The sequence below is a fragment of the Saccopteryx leptura genome, chromosome X (genome assembly GCF_036850995.1).
Source record: "Saccopteryx leptura isolate mSacLep1 chromosome X, mSacLep1_pri_phased_curated, whole genome shotgun sequence".
Classification (NCBI taxonomy): domain Eukaryota; kingdom Metazoa; phylum Chordata; class Mammalia; order Chiroptera; family Emballonuridae; genus Saccopteryx; species Saccopteryx leptura.
In genome coordinates this window covers 25,241,358-25,260,279 of record NC_089516.1, presented here as the reverse complement: position 1 = coordinate 25,260,279, position 18,922 = coordinate 25,241,358, and the positions used below count along the sequence as shown (strand labels likewise).

The 18,922-nt window shown below is 40.6% G+C and overlaps 1 protein-coding gene across 6 annotated transcripts in view; it reads left to right on the top strand.

The window, feature by feature from the left end:
- The window catches only part of DMD (dystrophin), a 1,890,745-nt gene that overhangs the window by 373,004 nt on the left and 1,498,819 nt on the right, over positions 1–18,922 (top strand). For all 6 annotated transcript variants that reach the window (XM_066356826.1, XM_066356825.1, XM_066356822.1 and 3 more), the window contains 4 exons: positions 2,066–2,236; positions 10,637–10,819; positions 13,720–13,854; positions 16,437–16,586. In XM_066356826.1, coding sequence (XP_066212923.1) covers positions 2,066–2,236; positions 10,637–10,819; positions 13,720–13,854; positions 16,437–16,586 — 639 coding nt within the window. The remainder of the gene's footprint in view (positions 1–2,065; positions 2,237–10,636; positions 10,820–13,719; positions 13,855–16,436; positions 16,587–18,922) is intronic.

Genomic DNA, 18,922 nt, shown 5'->3' with positions numbered 1-18,922 from the left:
AAATACATCTTCCTCTCTGATCAGTCATAGAGCTGCAGAATGAATGTTCAATTTGCAAAGGAACTCGGAATCATCTGGTCCAACTGTTAGGTTAGTTGTGAAGCCGCAATAAAGAGAAGTGAAGGAATGTGGCCAGGTTCACTTAGCTTGCTAATGATGGAGTCTGAGTACCCTGATTCCAGAACTGCTGTTCCTTCTAGAACACTTTTGCTGTCACCTCAGAATTTCCTGCCTTTCTTTCCTTAAGAAGAAGTCATTCCTGACCCCTAACCTCCTTTCTTCTGGTTTCATTTTATAGCTCGCAATACTTTTTTTTTTTAAACATAAGTCTGGCTAAGTTCCATTAGTCACTCTGATATTACTGTCACTTTGCCAAGTGCCTCAAAAGATTAGAGCAAAGCATCTAAGTAGAAATTGAACAGCATGTTTACTTAGGCTTATTATGGGCTTATTGACTATGCAAAGTAATCTTTATACCCTAATTAATATAATTGTTAGACATGATGTTCTAGATGTGTTAGAGTGAAATAGATTTATATTTCAATAGATCAGGTACTTCATTCACCTAGGAGTCTGACTAAAGGGTTGTGATTTAACTCAATTGGGCTTAAGATGGTTGTAAAGTGTAAGGAAATTAATATGATGATGGTTCTGTGCCTATTTGGTAAAGTACCATGAAAACTTCATTATACTACAAGTCTGAGTCACATATTAAGACTTTACAAATACACTTCTGTTAATAAAAAGATAGAACTATAATCCCAGAGAGAAGAACGGCATCATTTGACAAGAGTAACTTTTTGAAGGTAACAGAGAAGCACTGTCTATACTCATTCTAATACTAAATTGAAGCTTGCCCTCGCTGTGGTGCTGTGGTTGATACGGGTTTGTGGTAACAAGCCATTAGCATGCGGGATTTTACTTTAGATGTTTTAAGTTTTGTTGTTTTTCTGGTTAATAATAACAAATTCTACCTTAAATGTTAATACTTCAGAAACATATAAAGCTTTATAAAGCAAAAATTTTCTATTACCACAATTGTGTTCTGTAACCTGCTTTTAAAACTTAAAGTTATATACTGAAAGACTTGCACTTCTGTATAAATATTATTAGTGTTACATGGTATTCCATTGTGTATGTGTGGGTGTGGATGTGTGTGTGTCTCACAATGATTTCATCCTCCCTGAAAGCACAATGAGGTGTCTTTCCAATACGTTGCTGCCTTTGAAGCTGACTTGAACACTGTACATACATATGCAACTTTGTACTCTTTGATTTGTATGATTCATTCTTTAAGTTGGAAGAGTAGTCTCAGATGCATGAAGGTTAAACATTTTAATACATTTACCAATTTACTATCTAAGAGGTTGTAGTATATTGGATATTTCATCCAGTGAGTATGAAAACTTTCGTTTCACCACACCCCTGCCCAAACTGGGCAATCTTCCTAATTATTTTATGTCACTTTTATGTGAGAAATAGGTTCTTTTTCATTTGCAGTCATTTAACTATAAATGATACTGAGCATTCTTTCACATTGTATGGCCACATTTTAGTTTTATTTATGCAAATTTCATATCTATATAGGTCCTTTATCCATTTTCTGTTTTTTCTTTCTAATTTATGAGAGGTATGAGTGTTAAGTTCCTACAATATTTGAAATTTTGAAACAGACTCAGAGAACACAAATAATTATTTCTTCTATGTGTGCCAACAAATTTACTTTTGGAACTGAAACATATTATGAAAACACTTCTTTTTCCTACGTGCTCTCTTTGTAGAAAAACATCGCTACACACAACAGCTCAATTATAGTAATAGGGAATCTGTTGATTTTTATTAAGAATGCCAAATAAATAGCTATATCTTATTTTAAGACTTCTATGAAATTAAGTGTATCCAATCACCATGAGTTATTTTTTCTCATTCATGGAAGCTTTTACTTCTTCGTCTTTTCTATGGAAGTATTTTATTATTTATAGACTGCCCAATAATAATATAATGATAACGTTTTATGACTTTTAATCCTCATGCATTGTTTGTTGTTGTTGGTTTTTATTGGAAGGTCTATGTCAGAAAGGAAGCCCTAAAAGAAGGCTTGGATAAAACTGTGAGCCTTCAGAAGGATCTGTCAGAGATGCATGAATGGATGACACAGGCCGAGGAGGAATACCTGGAGAGAGACTTTGAATATAAAACCCCGGAGGAATTGCAGAAAGCAGTGGAGGAGATGAAGGTAAACTGAACCAAATGAAACAGAGAGAAAAAAAAAAAAGAATGATGCAACATTGTTTGAAATTATAATTCTGCACAATGTCCTTGTTTTTTGGTTTAATAATAGAGGTTGATCTCTAATTGATTTTATTTCAAGTGTGTTAGAGATTATGTAGAAATTCTCAAACTTTTTCTTAATTGTAATAAAATATAGTCAAAAGGTAAATATTCACGATCCCAGTTTAGAACATTTCCCCTTGAGTTTATATAGTACTAAGAGATTGGAATAAGGAATTCACACTAGCTGATTGTGGTTGATGCGAATTAAATTTGAGAGTATGTCAAAAGTATTATTAAAATGACAGTTGAACCTGACCAAGTGGTGGCACAGTGGATAAAGTGTTGGCTTGGGATACTGAGGTCCTATGTTTGAAACGCTGAGGTTGTCAGCTTGAGCACAGGCTCATCTGGCTTGAGTACAGGCTCATCTAGCTTGAGCGTGGGGTTGCCAGCTTGAGTGTGGGATCATACACATGACCCCATGCTCACTGGCTTAAAGCCCAAGGTCACTGGTTTGAGCAAGGGGCCACTGGTGGCCAAGGCACATGGGAGTAAGCAATCAATGAACAACTAAGGTGCCACAATGAAGAATTGATGCTTCTCATCTCTCTCCCTTCCTGTCTGTCTCTTAAAAAAAAAAAAAAGTTGTAAATATAGGCAACAGGCTGTGTTAATTTTGGGGTTTAAAGGGGTTTCTTAGAACTTGAAAGTACTAAATATTTTAACTGATGGCCTTAAATATGAATAAAAATACTAAGTTTACATGTTCTTCTCTTGAAACAATAGAAAAACAAAACAGTAATGTTGATATCATACCAAGGAAACAGATATCTAGAGAATTGAATTTACACAGTAGCATTCCAATGTGGCCTTGGGCAGCTTAGCAGCCAGCTTAATCCTCTATTTGTCATGACTAAGTCATCTCATTTCCTAACTGGAAAGTATGAACTGAATACTGAAACTTACATGGAAGGGAATTGCCTAGTTAGGAGTGAGCACTCAATGAGTTGTGGCTATAACGACACTTATTATCTTTATGTACTAGCGGTAACATACAATCGAACCACTTTAGCTTATGTGAAACATTGATAGGTATTTGTTTGCCTTGATGCCTCATGACAGAGTGAAATTATTTTATAATTAGACACTTAGGTTTCAAACCTGTTTTGGCCCCCTGTCAACTGTGTAACCTTGGGCGTGTTACAATAATCCCAGTTTCTGAACTGGATGTCAAAACAACTTTTTCAGAACTATCAGAAGGGTGAAACAGAAAAGTTCTAATCCAGTGCCTAAAACAAAATAGATGCCAGAACTAGATCATTATCTTTACTACCATTGTTATTATCATTAATGATGCATGGTAAGAAATTAATTACCTGTACTTAATTATATAATTTATATAATGATTCAGTGAATGCTTTTTGTAATTAATAGCAGGAAGTACTTATGTGAGAGCTCAGGTGCATAAATATCAAATGCATCGTGGCTTTAGTCACATGTAGAAAGTAAAAATAAAACAAGTCAAACTATTTGGATAAATAATAGTTTCTAGAGTATGAAAACCTACAAAATCATTCTAGGTGAGTAATATCATGTATCATTTATTTATTCATCAACAATATTGATCGTGTCTAGACACTTACTATAGTGGTGAGCAAGACATAACAGCTACCTGGAAAACTGATAATTTGCCACAAAAATAGACCAGAATTGTGAAATAAAGACTAAAGTTCAGGTGGCAGTTGGGGGTGGTGGGAGGCTATTTTAGAAAGCATTGATTTGTAGGGCATTTATGAGGAAGTATATTTAATCTGAAGTATGAGTCCTAAGGAAAGTCCAACCTTAAATAATCTTCTGGAAGCACATTCCCATCAGAGGGAAAAGCTTCTGCCAAGACCCTGAGGGCTGCCTGACCAGGCAGTGGTGCAGTGGATAGAGCATCGGACTGGGATGCAGAGGACCCAGGTTCGAGACCCCGAGGTTGCCAGCTTGAGCGTGGACTCATCTGGTTTGAGCAAAAGCCCACCAGCTTGAGCCCAAGGTCTCTGGCTCCAGCAAGGGGTTACTCGGTCTGCTGAAGGCCCGCGGTCAAGGCACATATGAGAGAGCAATCAATGAACAACTAAGGTGTTGCAACACGCAATGAAAAACTAATGATTGATGCTTCTCACCGCTCTGTTCCTGTCCTCGTCTATCCCTCTCTCTGACTCACTCTCTGTCTCTGTAAAAAAAAAAAAAAAAAAAAAAAAGACCCCAAGGGCTACTGGGAAGAAAAGGAGGCCTGCCACCCCAAAGAGATTAAACCTGGATAATTGACCAGGGATGCTTTTGAGGGGATAGGTAGATATCTGTTAAAACAGGACTTTTGTAGGATATCGAGAACTTTTCATTCTAAAGTAAAATGCGAAAGCATAGGAAGGTTACAAACAAGGGAACGATAATTCTTTTAAGTTTAACCATGAGGAGATCTCCATCAGAAAAAAAAAATTATGTCTTTATAGGATGTGAGAACTAGAGTATACTGGAAGCAAAATATTCCACAGGTCTCTCTGCTGATCAGAAAACTAAAGTCCCCAGAGAGATTGATTAATTTAGTCATAGTCACAGGTTTTATGTATGGAGAAACAAAGGATTGAATATATTCTGTCCCAGCCTAGTCAGCCAGCCTAGGGAAGCTATCCTATCAGTCCTCCTCTCCTCCTCTCCCCTCCCCTCTCCTCCCCTCCCCTCCCCTCTCCTCCCCTCCCCTCCCCTCTCCTCTCCTTTCCCCTCCTCTCTCCCTCCTCCCCTCTCCCTCCTCCCCTCCCCTCATAGGATAGGATGGGATGGGATGGGATAGGATAGGGATGGATGGGAGGCATGGGATGGGTGGGGCGGGATGGAATGGGATAGGATGGGATGGTGACCCCATCCTATGTGATCCTATCCGATCACATTCCATTCCATCTCACCCTGTCACATCCTGTTAATTCCCATCCCATTTCACACATCGCATCCTACCCCTTCCATTGCATCCCCATCCAATTCCATCCCCATTCCCATCCCCATCCCCATCCCCAGTCCATCCCATCCCCAGCCCATCCCACCTCTCTCATCCCATCCCATCCCCATCCTCATCTCCATCCCCATCCCAACCCATCCCCATTTCATGTGACCTCTCTCATTCCATTCCATCCACATCCCATCCCAACCCATCCCAACCCATCCCCATCCCCATACCATCCCACCTCTCTCATCCCATCCCATCCCCATCCTCATCTCCATCCCCATCCCAACCCATCCCCATTTCATGTGACCTCTCTCATTCCATTCCATCCACATCCCATCCACATCCCATCCACATCCCATCCACATTCCATCCACATCCCATCCACATCCCATCCACATCCCATCCACATCCCATCCACATCCCATCCACATCCCATCCCAACCCATCCCCATCCCCATACCATCCCACCTCTCTCAAACCATCACATCCCATTTAATCCCCATCCCCTCCCATCCCCATCCCCATCCCAACCCATCCCTATCCCATGCAATCTCTCATTCCATCCCATCCCCATCCCCGTCCCCGTCCTGTCCCCGTCCCTGTCCCCCGACCCTGTCCCCGTCCCCATCCCCATCCCAACCCATCCCTATCCCATGCAATCTCTCATTCCATCCCATCCCCATCCCATCCCCGTCCCATCCCCGTCCCTGTCCCCCGACCCTGTCCCCGTCCCCATCCCCATCCCCTCACATCTCCTCTCATCCCTTGAATTGTGTGTCACTCCTGTTGCCTTTCCTCTCACAACTTAACTCTTTCCTGGCTGTTCTTACCATCTCTCCTAATACTATATATAGCCCCTGCTTCACATTCCTAAATACATAATGGGCAGTCAGGTTGTATTCAGGTGCTCTTCTTCTCCTGGCCCCCTTCCCTCTCTCTTTGCACAGTTGTACTATCTGGCTCACCACCCAGTCTCATCCTTTCTTTCTTGTCCAGTGCTCGAGGGCAGGCTGTCTCAAATTTTCAATTTTTGTAAACAGTCTTTGAAATGAATGTCCAACCAATTAGTGTACACCGATTTGCATGCTTAAGTAACTGATCTAGCTACAAAATCTGTGCAGTGGGGGTAATATATTGAAAAGCAGGAAAGCTCGGCAGCCTCTGGCAACAGGAGCAAAGAAAGCTGGCAAGAAGATCTTGTTTCTTGTGCCTGCCAGTCAAGGTAATCTCTCTCAGGTCTGTGTTGCTGTCTAGAGTGACGATAGCGTCTTGTCCAGAGTTCCGCCTCTGCTTATATGGAGAGCAAGCTAATCTTTACTGTCAGAAGAGACTGACAGACCTACTTTAGCCTTTCTCCCTGATTTACTCAGAGAAAAAGCAGACACTGCCTTCTGCTTCTTCGCTGTGCTCTCCTGTGTTCTACTAGAACATGATCATGCTGTTTTGATAACTTCTCTTCCCCATATAAACAAAACTTTTCAATTAACATAAAAGAGCCTACGAGTGTTTGAGATGAAACATCACAATTCTTTCGGTGGTCTGCAATGAGTATATGCTGAGTATTTATATGAAACCCTTTAAAAAAAAGACTCTCCAATTTCAATCTTAACTGTTTTATTGTTTTGAACATTTTGTTTACACTATGGTGATTGTAGTCCTGCTGCTTATCATCCCTTTCATAAAAGCATGGGCTCTTCTCCCTCATGATGACAGCCGGGAGGGCCGATTCTCAGAACTGAGGGAGCACCCCTGGAGGACTTGTTCCCACAGACTTTGGAGGCCCGCCAGAAGTTCTAGCTCAGTGATTATGGGTGGGGGCCTGAGATTTTTATTTTCTAAATACTTTCCAAATTATGCCTAGAAACAAGTTCCAAAAAAGTTTCCCTGGAAACATAGTTTGAGAAGCACTCATTTGACACACTGGCAATGAACGGTGCCCAAGCATATGATGGTCAGAGTCATGGGTATTAGGGGAGCACCGCCCCATTTATGATGAGGAATCCAAACCGCACCAGTCAGTTAGCTGCCTGCTTTGTCCAGAGTGGGGAAAGCCCTCATGATCATTTTGTTCTAAGAACTTACAAAAGCCTAAAAACAAGGAAAGAAGTGTTTCTCCTTCTGCACTTTGCGCTGTCGCATAGGTTATCTGTCACTTGTATAAAATATAATTGCATTTATTGGATGCACTGCAACCTGTTCCTTCTCCATCTTGCAGAGAATTTGAGATGGGCTTAATGGAAGCTCTGAGGAAGAGAGAAAAATCACCCAGAATGATTTACTTAAACTCTCTGTACTCAGTTTTCTGTTGTACAGTCTGAAAATCATGAAACACATCTCATAAGCTTTTGTTAAAGCTCCAACGAGGCAGCACGTCCGGCCTGTCCAACATAGCACTCGGCAGAGCATGCGCAGTGGTTCATGGCTGTCAAAGTTGTGTGGAGCGCTCAAATGACTGTAGCCAGATACGGTTTGCGGAGAAGCAAATCCCAAGCTCAGTGGAGGCAAAGAAACAGATTTACTCAGGATTTTGATTTAAAGATTTCAATCAATTAAAATCCATGAAGGCAATCATTTAATAGTCAAGACAGCTTGCATTTGCAGTCATATTGTACACTTTTGTGGCATTATGGGATGAAAACCAAAGACATAGGCTGGCTGGGTTAAAATAGCTAGAGGCATTTTATAGCTGACCTTGTCCATTTCCTACTCATGTCCCCTCACTCTAACTACTGCACTGCATGTAGGTCCAGCTTCAACCTGTCAGAACCTGCATTTATTTCTTTCTTTTTTCTTCCTTTCCAAGTGAGAGGAGGGAAGAGAGAGAGACAGACTCCTGTGTGCACCCCAACTGGGATCCACCCGGTAACCCCTGTCTGGGGCCAATGCTCTGCCTGTCTGAGGCCATGCTTGCAACCGAACTATTTTTAGCACCTGAGGTGCAGGCTCCATGGAGCCATCCTCAGAACCCGGAGCCAATGCACTTGAACCAATCGAGCCATGGCTATGGGAGGGGAAGAGGGATAGAGATAGGAGGGGGAGGGGTGGAGAAGCAGATAGGAGCTTCTCCTGTGTGCCCTGACCAGGAATTGAACCTGGGACTTCCACAAGCCATGTTGATGCTCTACCACTGAAGCAACTGGCCAGGGCTCAGAACCTGCGTTTCTTTACCTGAGGGCTTTCTGTGGCCACTGAATCCCTCTTTTACCACCTGTGTGTCCAGCTTCAGGTACTAGGAGAAGAACAATCCCCCAACAGATTTCAAGTGGTGATGGGAGATGCTTTATAAATACTCCAATGTAGTCACCCCTGAGGAGGGTAACCCTGAGGCCTGTGTTTTCCCAGAGCTTCCCTGCAGGATGAAACTCCAGTCACCAACAGTAATTGCTGGTTTTAATAAGTATACCGTATAATCTCTGTTCCCTTTTCTGCCTCCATTCCCCACTCACTTTCCAGTATTTCTTTCACATCACTAGTAAACTCCCTATGCTTGAAAGCTCATCTCAGAGTTGGCCTTTGGAGTAACCCAAAAGAAACATCCCATTTGTGTAAGTGTATTTGTATGTGTACTATGCATACCGTGCTGGAAGTTAAAAAGTGTAAATAAATTTCCTTCTTTCCCACTGTTGGTAAAGAGCAACAGCGATACCTGTAGAGTTGAACAAGGTGGGTTTATTACCTTTGGTAATCAGCGAGAACGCATGGCACCGGAAGCTGTGCACAACATGGGGTTGTGTGAGGAAGAGCCTATTAGGAAGAGCCGGTTGTAGGATTTGAGTTTGTGTGAGATGATCTGAGGGAGGGTTTCGGGGCTTTACTTTGGATTGCTTGTTGTCAGTGAGTGGGAGTAAGTCTATGATTGGGTATCTTCATAACTTTTTCCTAGAAGGAAGGCAAGGCTGAAGGTGTAACTGATAAAGATGCAGAGGTAACTTATATTAACCAGGGTAGGGGAGTGTTTGGTATTTTGTGTTTTGGACAATTCCTATATTCTTGTCTGTATTCTAACATGATGATGCAGTGGTGTTCTTGTCATGATCTCTAATGCTAACAGAGTAGCCTTGTCCAATGTCAAGATTCTGTGGAACAGATTGTCTTCAGAGCGAGATGAGGAAGGCAGATCTGTGAGTTACAAGCCAGCCCTCTCCTGTCAGGGGCTGCTGTTCCCCTTCCTCTTTTGTGTTTTCAGTTACTGAACAGACTTTATTTTATCAAAATATGGTCCCAAATGTTGAATCAAGACTTTACTATATCAATTATCTTTTGATTTAAATAATATTTGTTCCCTGGCAGGATAGCTTGGATAATTTCAGCATTGTCCCAATACACAAAAGTTGCCGGTTCAGTCCCTGGCCAGGGCACATACAAGAACAGATGAATATTTCTCTCTCTCCTTTCCCCTTCCTTCCTTTTTTTCCCCTTCCTTCCTTTTTTCTTTTCCTTCCTTCCTTCCTTCCTTCCTTCCTTCCTTCCTTCCTTCCTTCCTTCCTTCCTTCCTTCCTTCCTCCCTCCCTCCCTCCCTCCCTCCCTCCCTCCTTCCCTTCTTTCCTTCTGTTATATTCAGTGAAAGGAGGGGAGGCAGAGAGATAGACTCCTGTATGAACCCCGACAGGGATCCACCTGGCAAACCCGCTAGGGGGCGATGCTCTGCCCATCTGGGACATTGCTAGGTTGCTCAGCAACTGAGCTCTTCTTACTGCCTGAGTCGGAGGCCATGGAGTCACCCTCACCACCCAGGGCCAAGTTGCTCCAATCGAGCTATGGCTGCAGGAGGGGAAGAAAGACAGTGAGAGAAGTGAGAGGGGGAGGGGGAGGGGTGGAAAAGAAGATGAGAGCTTCTCCCATGTGCCCTGACTGAGGATCCAACCCGGGATGTCTACATGGTGGGCCAACACTCTACCACTAAGCCAACCAACCACGGCCTCCTCTCTTTAAAAAAATATGTTTAAAATATTAATTTATTGAAAAATAAAGAATATTTGTACTGATTTTCATATTATTCATCCATTTGAGTAATTTATAAGTTATTTCACTTCTAGGCTATGACATATTTTGAACTTGGTATGGAAATATTTGTCTATTGTTTGTTTCATGTAGATAAAGGTAGAAATAGAGAACTAGAGAGATCCACAAATATATTCCCACATACAGATTAGTTTTCAAACTATTCTGGTGAAAGATCTCTTACATCATGATTATATTTTTTTCTTTCAAGTTCTCCATTTTAACTAAACCTAAATTTATGGAAGTGATTGGGGTCAGTATTGAATTTTTTTTTATTAATCCAGTTCTAACAGAGATGTTGTGGGAAGGAAGTATGTGATACATAGGAATGCATTTGGGAAGTCAATTAACGGCACATTCTTCATTTTTCAGAGAGCTAAAGAAGAGGCCCAGCAAAAAGAGGCCAAAGTGAAGCTCCTCACCGAGTCCGTGAATAGTGTCATAGCTCAAGCTCCACCTGCTGCACAAGAGGCCTTAAAAAAGGAACTTGACACTCTAACCACCAACTACCAGTGGCTCTGCACCAGGCTCAATGGGAAGTGCAAGACTTTGGAAGTCAGTCCCTTTTCTTGAGTTTTATTCATATGTGTCACCTTATGGTCCTACGTGAAACATAGTGATTAAGGACATGGACTTTGGTTAGGAGTATTTAGGTTTGAATTCTTCACTTAGACCCTATGAGTTGTGACTTTGGGCCAGTTGCTTAACTTATATTAAGCCTATCTTTAAATGAACATAAAATACTACCTATTTCATAGGGTGTTGAGAAAATTCAGTGCAGAGTTTTGTTCAAAGTACTTAGCCTAGTGCTCAGTAAATGTGAGCAGCTATCATTCTAATTTTTATCATTATTATTATTATTATTATTATTCTATATTTCTCCTACTCTAACTCCCCTTTTTGTTTCTGCCACCTGAGGATTTTTAATATTTGTTTCATTGATAAGCTATGAATTTCAGATGTTTTCCTTTACATTTTATTAAGCATGTCAGTATGTGAGGTGTTAGCACAGTAGCTCCATTTTCCATTTGGAAGGACATTTTCTTTTCTTTTTTTTTTTTTTGTTTGTACTCTCTTCAAAGTTAATTTCAGTTCCGTGATTTCAAAGTAATTTTAAGTTCCAAACTGTTAAACTTAACTGTTATTCTAAGTGGCTTTTAGCGCCAACCCAGGCTGCTGGACTGTATTTTATTTTGCCAAGGTGACCTGTAAAGCCAGAGCAGGCAGCCCCTCAGCTGTGGCCTTCATTGGCATTGAGGACACGAGAGGCCATCCATCCTGATGGTTAAATCAGCACGGTAGTTCTTTCCGTCAGTCTGCACCGAAGTGAATACGACACATCACCAATTGCGTCCCCTTCTCTCCAAAGCTCTAACGTCCCCTCGGGTATTTAAGGAGTATTTATATTTTTCCGTTGGGATCTTTGCCCAGAAGGAAGACAGCCTGTGTCCAGCAGGAGCTGGAAATGACCCAGATTTAAGATTTCTATCATCTTTTAAAGCAAAGTATTTCATTTCGCTTTTTGAGATAAACTGGGTGTCAAATACCAAGCAAGTATTGGTAGGCTAGCAAGGCAGGTTAGACTGACACTTTTCATCAGTTGGAGACGGAATATCTTCTATCATTTACAAGGGCTAGGAGCAAAGGTAAAAATATGGGAATATGGTAGAATTTTAGTTTCCCCTCAAATCAAATTTTTTTTCCCCAGCCTTCATTTTTGGTAGAAGTTGGGGCACATGGTGTAGCAGGTGGTAGTAATTGTGCTATGGTATTGAATAGGGTTTCCCCATTTTTATTATCTCAGAACTAATGGGAAAAAAATGACTATTTTTTTTTCTTATCCTTTAGTGCATCTTCCTGCCTTCCTGCTTTTATACCAGCAGATAATCCAGAAATTTATCTTTATCATTCCCTTGCTTAAAAATATTTTATCACATGCATATGAATGCCTATACAATGTATTGCTCAATTTTGCTTATTTTGAGCATTACAAAAAATAGCAGCCTATACTTATAATTCCTAAGGCTTATGCTTTTGCCACCAATTATTTTGTCTCTGAGATTCATCCATACTGTTCTGCTTGATGAATTTATTAATTTTTACCTTTATATTCTCTGTTTAAATGTGACACACAGATAGATATAGATATAGATATAGATATAATATATATACATATATATATATATATATATATATATATCTCCCTTCTCCTGCCAGAGGATATTAATGTTATCTTCTTTCTTTTTAAAAAATTTGGTTATTATGAAAGTGCTAAAATGAACATTCTTGTGACTATCTTTGCTGTCCACGCAACACTGTTTCTCTGAGGTTATGCACTGAAAATTGGAGTCGTTAGACTCTTGGGTATGTAAATATTCACCTTACTGAGAATGACAAGTTACCTCCCAGAATGGTAATTTCAGCACACACACACACTAACAGTAAATACAATGTTGTGCTAATGTATGTCTTCTCTCACACTTAAAATTGTCAAAATTCTCATTTACATCAGTCTTCATGGTATAAGTATCTCATTATAATCCTGACTTACATTCTCCTGATTACTTTGTTTGGATGTACTGTATCTTTATGTTTATTGTACATGGACTTATTATTTTTCTTTGAAATACTACTTCAGGCTTTCCTGCCCCATCTCAAGGTCAGAAAAATATTCTTCCATATTTTTTGGTAGCAATCTTAAAGTTTTTCTTTTTTGTGTGTGAGTTTTTTTGTATGTTTATCAGTTTTTCCAATATATATCACAAGCCATTTTAAAATTGTCATATCATTAATATAGACAGTAGTCATATTTATGACAACATACCACAAATAACATAATATGAAATATAAAAAAGTCCATACTCATGATGATGTTTACCACAAATTTATAAGGAAACATAAATAAAAATAGTTTAATTATTACATAATTTTTTAAAGAAAGAAAAATATAACCACTTAAATGAAACCTTGAAAAATGTTTTCTTAGTATTATAGAAAATTACATGATGTAATGTTTAGTGAAAGACAGCAGTGTAGTTAAATCCACATTTTAGCTATTAAATTTATGGATGATAGAGTTTAAAGGAGGTCACACAGAAAAGTTATAATAGTTGGTGTGTTGGGATGTTAGGTTTATATATGCATTTTTAGGTATGCTATTCTTTTTCTATTTCCCAGACTGTAATGTTGATGAATTATTCTTTCTTTAAAAAAAAAGTAAATCACTGAATTTTGAACTTATTCATGTAATAAAATATTTCCTTAATGAGTTGCTATTATGGACGTAGTAGGTGATCAACATGACTAGTTGCATTTTCAATTATCTACTGTAAAAGAAAGGTGAAAGATGTAAAATAAATGTTATCTTTTTAGAAGTTTTAAAAATGGAAATGCCAAAGATTCACAATCACTTTTCTGCTAAAATATTTCATCGGGGATATTTGTTTCTTTCTTAGGCAGTTTGGGCATGTTGGCATGAGTTACTGTCCTACTTGGAGAAGGCAAACAAATGGCTGAATGAAGTAGAATTGGAACTTAAAACCACTGAAAATATTCCTGGTGGAACCGAGGAAATCTCCAAGGTGCTAGATGTAAGTTGTGAATTGATCTAAACATGACAATTGTATTCGGTATTGAAAGATGCCAGGTACCAAATACAAAATAAACACAAAGAAAACAGCCCAGAGAGTCTAGTGGTGTTGCCTCCTCCCATACTGGTGCTTTGGATGAAGTCCTTTGTTTCTCTAAGAACCTTCCAGTCTCAAGATTTTTAAATGAATTGAAATAATCTCTTGTAGAGGACATTTGCCTCCTGCAATATCACTAAGTTCTGTTTTCTTAGTTTATTTATTTATTTTTATTCAGTGAATGAAGGGGAGGCAGAGAGACAGATTCCTGCATGCACCGTGATCAGGATCTACCTGGCTAGCTCACTAGGGAGTGATGCTCTGCCCACTTGGGGCATTGCTTCATTATTCAGCAACTAAGCTCTTCTTAGCACCTGAGTTTGAGGCAATGGAGCCATCCTGAGTGCCTGGGGCCAACTGCTCCCATAGAGCCATGGTACGGAGAGGGGGGATTGAGAAGGGGAGGACTAGAGAAGAAGATGGGTGCTTTTCCTGTGTGCCCTGACCAGGAATCAGACCTGGGACATCTGTACACCTGACTGATGCTCTACCCCTGAGCCAGATGGCCAGGGCTGTAAGTTCTATGTTGACACTACCTGCTTAAATCAACTACAGACCTGCAAGGACAGTTTGAGTGCATAATTTTGCTTCTTTGGAGAAAAGATAAAGAGGATAATAATGTAAAATATTATTTTAAATTTAAAAGCTATATTTATTGAATTGGGACTTTTAAAAGTTATTGAAAAACAGAAATTTATACTTATGAAATGTTTTGAGATAGTGAATGGGAATGTTTGGATATTAGAAATATGTCCTTAATATGTTCATAGATTTTAGTACATTCTAATTTTTCAAGTTTCATTTTGAAGATCTTTAAGGAGTACAATTAAAGGAGTTTGCATGTGTAAACTTTGATTTATATGAACTTCTAATATTTAATTAGTCATTATGTTGTGTGAATTCTATTATACTTTTGCTTACTCCTTGATAAAAAATGAATTTGTAGTTTTAGCATATGAATTGCATATATGGTCCATCCCTTGTGTAAATATTCTAAAATAAGGTGCATAAATTAAGCAAGATGTGAAGAAAAGGCAAAATGTTTCTTCAGACAGAATAGAACTGAGATCATAGAATGTCATAGCAGAAACCGAGACTTCGGCCCTGGCTGTTTGGCTCAGTGGTAGAGCATCAGCTTAGCATGTGGATAACCTGGGTTTGATTTCTGGTCAGGTCAGGGCACACAGGAGAAGCGACTGTGTGCTTCTCCACCTCTCCCATCTCTCTCTCTCTCTCTCTCTCTCTTTCTCTCTCTCCTCCTCTTCCTCCTCCTCCTCCTCCTCCTCCTCCTCCTCCTCCTCCTCCTCCTCCCCCCCCCTCCCAACTCCTCCTCCTGCAGCCATGGCTCGATTAGTTCGAGCAAGTTGGCCTCAGGCACTGAGCATCGCTCTGTGGTCTCTGCCTCAGGTGCTGAAAAAATGGCTTCATACCTGAGCAGTAAAGCAACAGCCCCAGAAGGGCAGAGCATCACCCTCTAGTGGGCTTGTCGGGTGATCCCAGTTGGGGCACAGGTGGGAATCTGTTTCTCTGCCTCCCTCCTCTCACTAAAAAAAGATAAGGAAAAAAAAAAGCAACCTAGACATCATTGTATCCAACTTCTTTATTTTCACAGGAGAATTGGAAAACCTGAAGAGGTGTCAGAGAACAGTGGGAGAGGTCCTACATGGACTGTAATTTGGGCTCTGTCCTATTTAGAGATGCTCATTGACTGAACATTTCTTGTTAATCAGCACTGCAGAGCATTCCCCCCCCCAAAAAAAAAAGATGAAGCAAGCTTAGATGGCATTAGTAAGAGGATGGTGGCCAAAGCAAAGGATGTGAAATGCAGTTAGTTATCCTGTGAAATGATCAGATTGAAGGACTTCATTCTCTTTTTTATTGCTGCCCCGTCCAAAGATGACTGCTTTACCTCTAAGCCTGATGCATAAGAATGTGTGAAGAGAAATGGTATTCCTTCTAAAAGGACTGTGTCTTTTCTTTTTAATTTGGCAAGTGAACCTCTTGAGCACCTACCCACATATACTGTCAAAGTCATGCCACATGGCTATCAGTAGCTCTAAGAGCAATGGAGGATTTTCTCTTGCCAGGTTTTAGAGTAGAGGGCATCAGAGAAGGTGACAATGAATAATCTTTTAGTGCTTCACTCCATAATATTGCCATAAGCCCATAAAGATTTATGTACAGCGACATAATACAGAATGGGACAAAAGTAAGTTTACAGTTTTGAGTACTCGAAACACAGAGTTACTCTTGTATTATTTTTTTATTAATTATTTTATTATTTTCTGTGTCTTTAACTATAAGCCTACTTTTGCCCCACCCTGTATTTTTTGAAATAGCAATGATCTTTCATGATCCCAATTGCGTATTGCTTTAATTTACTTATAACTTAATTTTATGTGAATCAAAAGACGCTGAGCATTTTGTGGTAATTCATTATATTTAGAAAAAGAAGAAAAACAGTAATTATTTCAAATGTGTTTCAGTCACTTGAAAATTTGATGCAACATTCAGAGGATAACCCAAATCAGATTCGCATATTGGCACAGACCCTAACAGATGGCGGAGTCATGGATGAACTGATCAATGAGGAACTCGAGACATTTAATTCTCGTTGGAGAGAACTACATGAAGAGGTATGATGATACGAGTGAAAAATCTCTTTAAACTGATTTGCATAACCATCTTGTAAATACTTGAGGCTTCTCAGATAAAATGAAGAAGGTTTAAATATTCGCTTGGCTTCCACGTTTTAGAAACATGCTCGAAATGGCTGAAATATTTACGTGTTGTTTTACATATTTACGTGTAATTTGGCCTTAAGAAAATGTTTTAAAGTACCAGTTTGTAGGAAACTGAGACATAACAAATATAGTAACAAGCTCAAGTCCACAAATGAGTAAATAATCTGGGGTTCAAAGTCAGATCTTCTGTGATCACAAAGTTCTTTTAAACCCAACTAAGCAATATGTGTAGGTATTATTCTCTGTCTCCTTCTCTGTCTCTTTCTGTCTGTCTCTTTCTCTGTGTACACACAGATGGTTGTTACGGTCACATGTAATCTGCTGATAATACACGCCATTCAACTAGTACCCAAGGTATTGGGTACTGTTTATTCTTCCCCCAAAAATACAAAGGGGTTTTTGTTTATGTAACAGAGGAATTTTTATATTTAAAAATGGCACATCTGGTATGAATTTTTCATATCAAACTGAAAGGAAAATAATATTTCTCTCAATCAAACGTTTCACCTACACTCTGTTGTACCAACAGTGGATTATTTAAGAAGAAAAAAGGTCATAATGAAGTTTAATTTCATATCCATTTACTAAGTACATCTGCAACATGGGAGACACTGTCTAAAGCAGGGATCCCCAAACTTTTTACACAGGGGGCCAATTCACTGTCCCTCAGACCATTGGAGGGCCGGACTATAAAAAAAAAAACTATGAGGCACTGGTTGGTTGGCTCAGTGGTAGAGCATCGGCCTGGCGTGCAGGAGACCCGGGTTCGATTCCCGGCCAGGGCACACAGGGGAAGCGCCTATCTGCTTCTCCACCCCTCCCCCTCTCCTTCCTCTCTGTCTCGCTTCCCCTCCCGCAGCCAAGGCTCCATTGGAGCAAAGATGGCCCAGGCGCTGAGGATGGCTCTGTGGCCTCTGCCTCAGGTGCTAGGATGGCTCTGGATGCAACAGAGCGATGCCCCAGAGGGGCAGAGCATCGCCCCCTGGTGGGCAAGCCCGGTGGATCCCGGTTGGGCCCATGTGGGAGTCTGTCCGACTGCCTCCCCGTTTCCAACTTCAGAAAAATACAAAAAAAAAACAAAAAAACAACAAAACTATGAACAAATCCCTATGCACTCTGCACATATCTTATTTTAAAGTAAAAAAACAAAATGGGAACAAATACAATATTTAAAATAAAGACAAGTAAATTTAAATTAACAAACTGACCAGTATTTCAATGGGAACTATGCTCCTCTCACTGACCACCAATGAAAGAGGTGCCCCTTCCGGAAGTGCGGCAGGGGCCGGATAAATGGCTTCAGGGGGCCGCATGCGACCTGCGGGCCGCAGTTTGGGGACCCCTGGTCTAAGGTTTGATAATAAGGAAGATAAAGGTCCTATGCTTCATTACTTATAGACATGGATGAGCTAAGCAAAAGCTTCTTTTTCTTTTCTATATTTTTCTGAAGTGAGATTTTGGGAGGCAGAGACAGACTCCTTCATGCACCCGACCAGGATCCACCCGGCATGCCCACTACAGGGCGATGCTCTGCCCATGTGGGGTGGTTGCTCCTTTGCAACGGGAGCCATTCTAGTGCCTGAGGTGAGGCCATGGAGCCATCTTTAGCGCCCGAGGCCAACTTGGTCAAGCCTGTTGAGTCATAGCTCTAGGGTGTGAAGAGAGAGAGAGAGAGAGACAGGGGTGGAGAAGCAGATAGGTGCTTCTCCTATGTGCCCTGGCTGGGAATTGAACCTGGTATTTCCACACGCTGGGTCAGTGCTCTACCACTGAGCCAACCAGCCAGGGCCTTAAGCAAAAACTTCTTGATTATTAATGTGTTTAGGGCATGGAAGCAGCATTTTTATAAGATGCAAAGAGTTGTGTTAGAACGTACCACAGAGCATCAGAGAACATGGGCAGAGTGCACACTGGTGTGGGTCAGCACGGAAAGGCGTTTGGGATGGCTTTCCTAGAGGAGATTCCTTGTGAATTAGTTGTGAACAGTATAAAGTGAGAGTAGGAGACAGAGAAACAGGGACATGTAAGAGGGCCGTTCCAGGCAGGTGGACGCCGCTATGTGAAAAGTGATGTTTTGGAAGTGTGAGGGGGCTACATATGCTGAAAACCATTTGTGTTTGCTAAAGCATTAAGTGCAAATGGAGGGGTGGCTAAAGGTGCGTCTGAGCAAATAGGAGCAAGATGGCTGTGGGACCTGTGCTTCACAAACAGTCTGGTCTGCGACATGC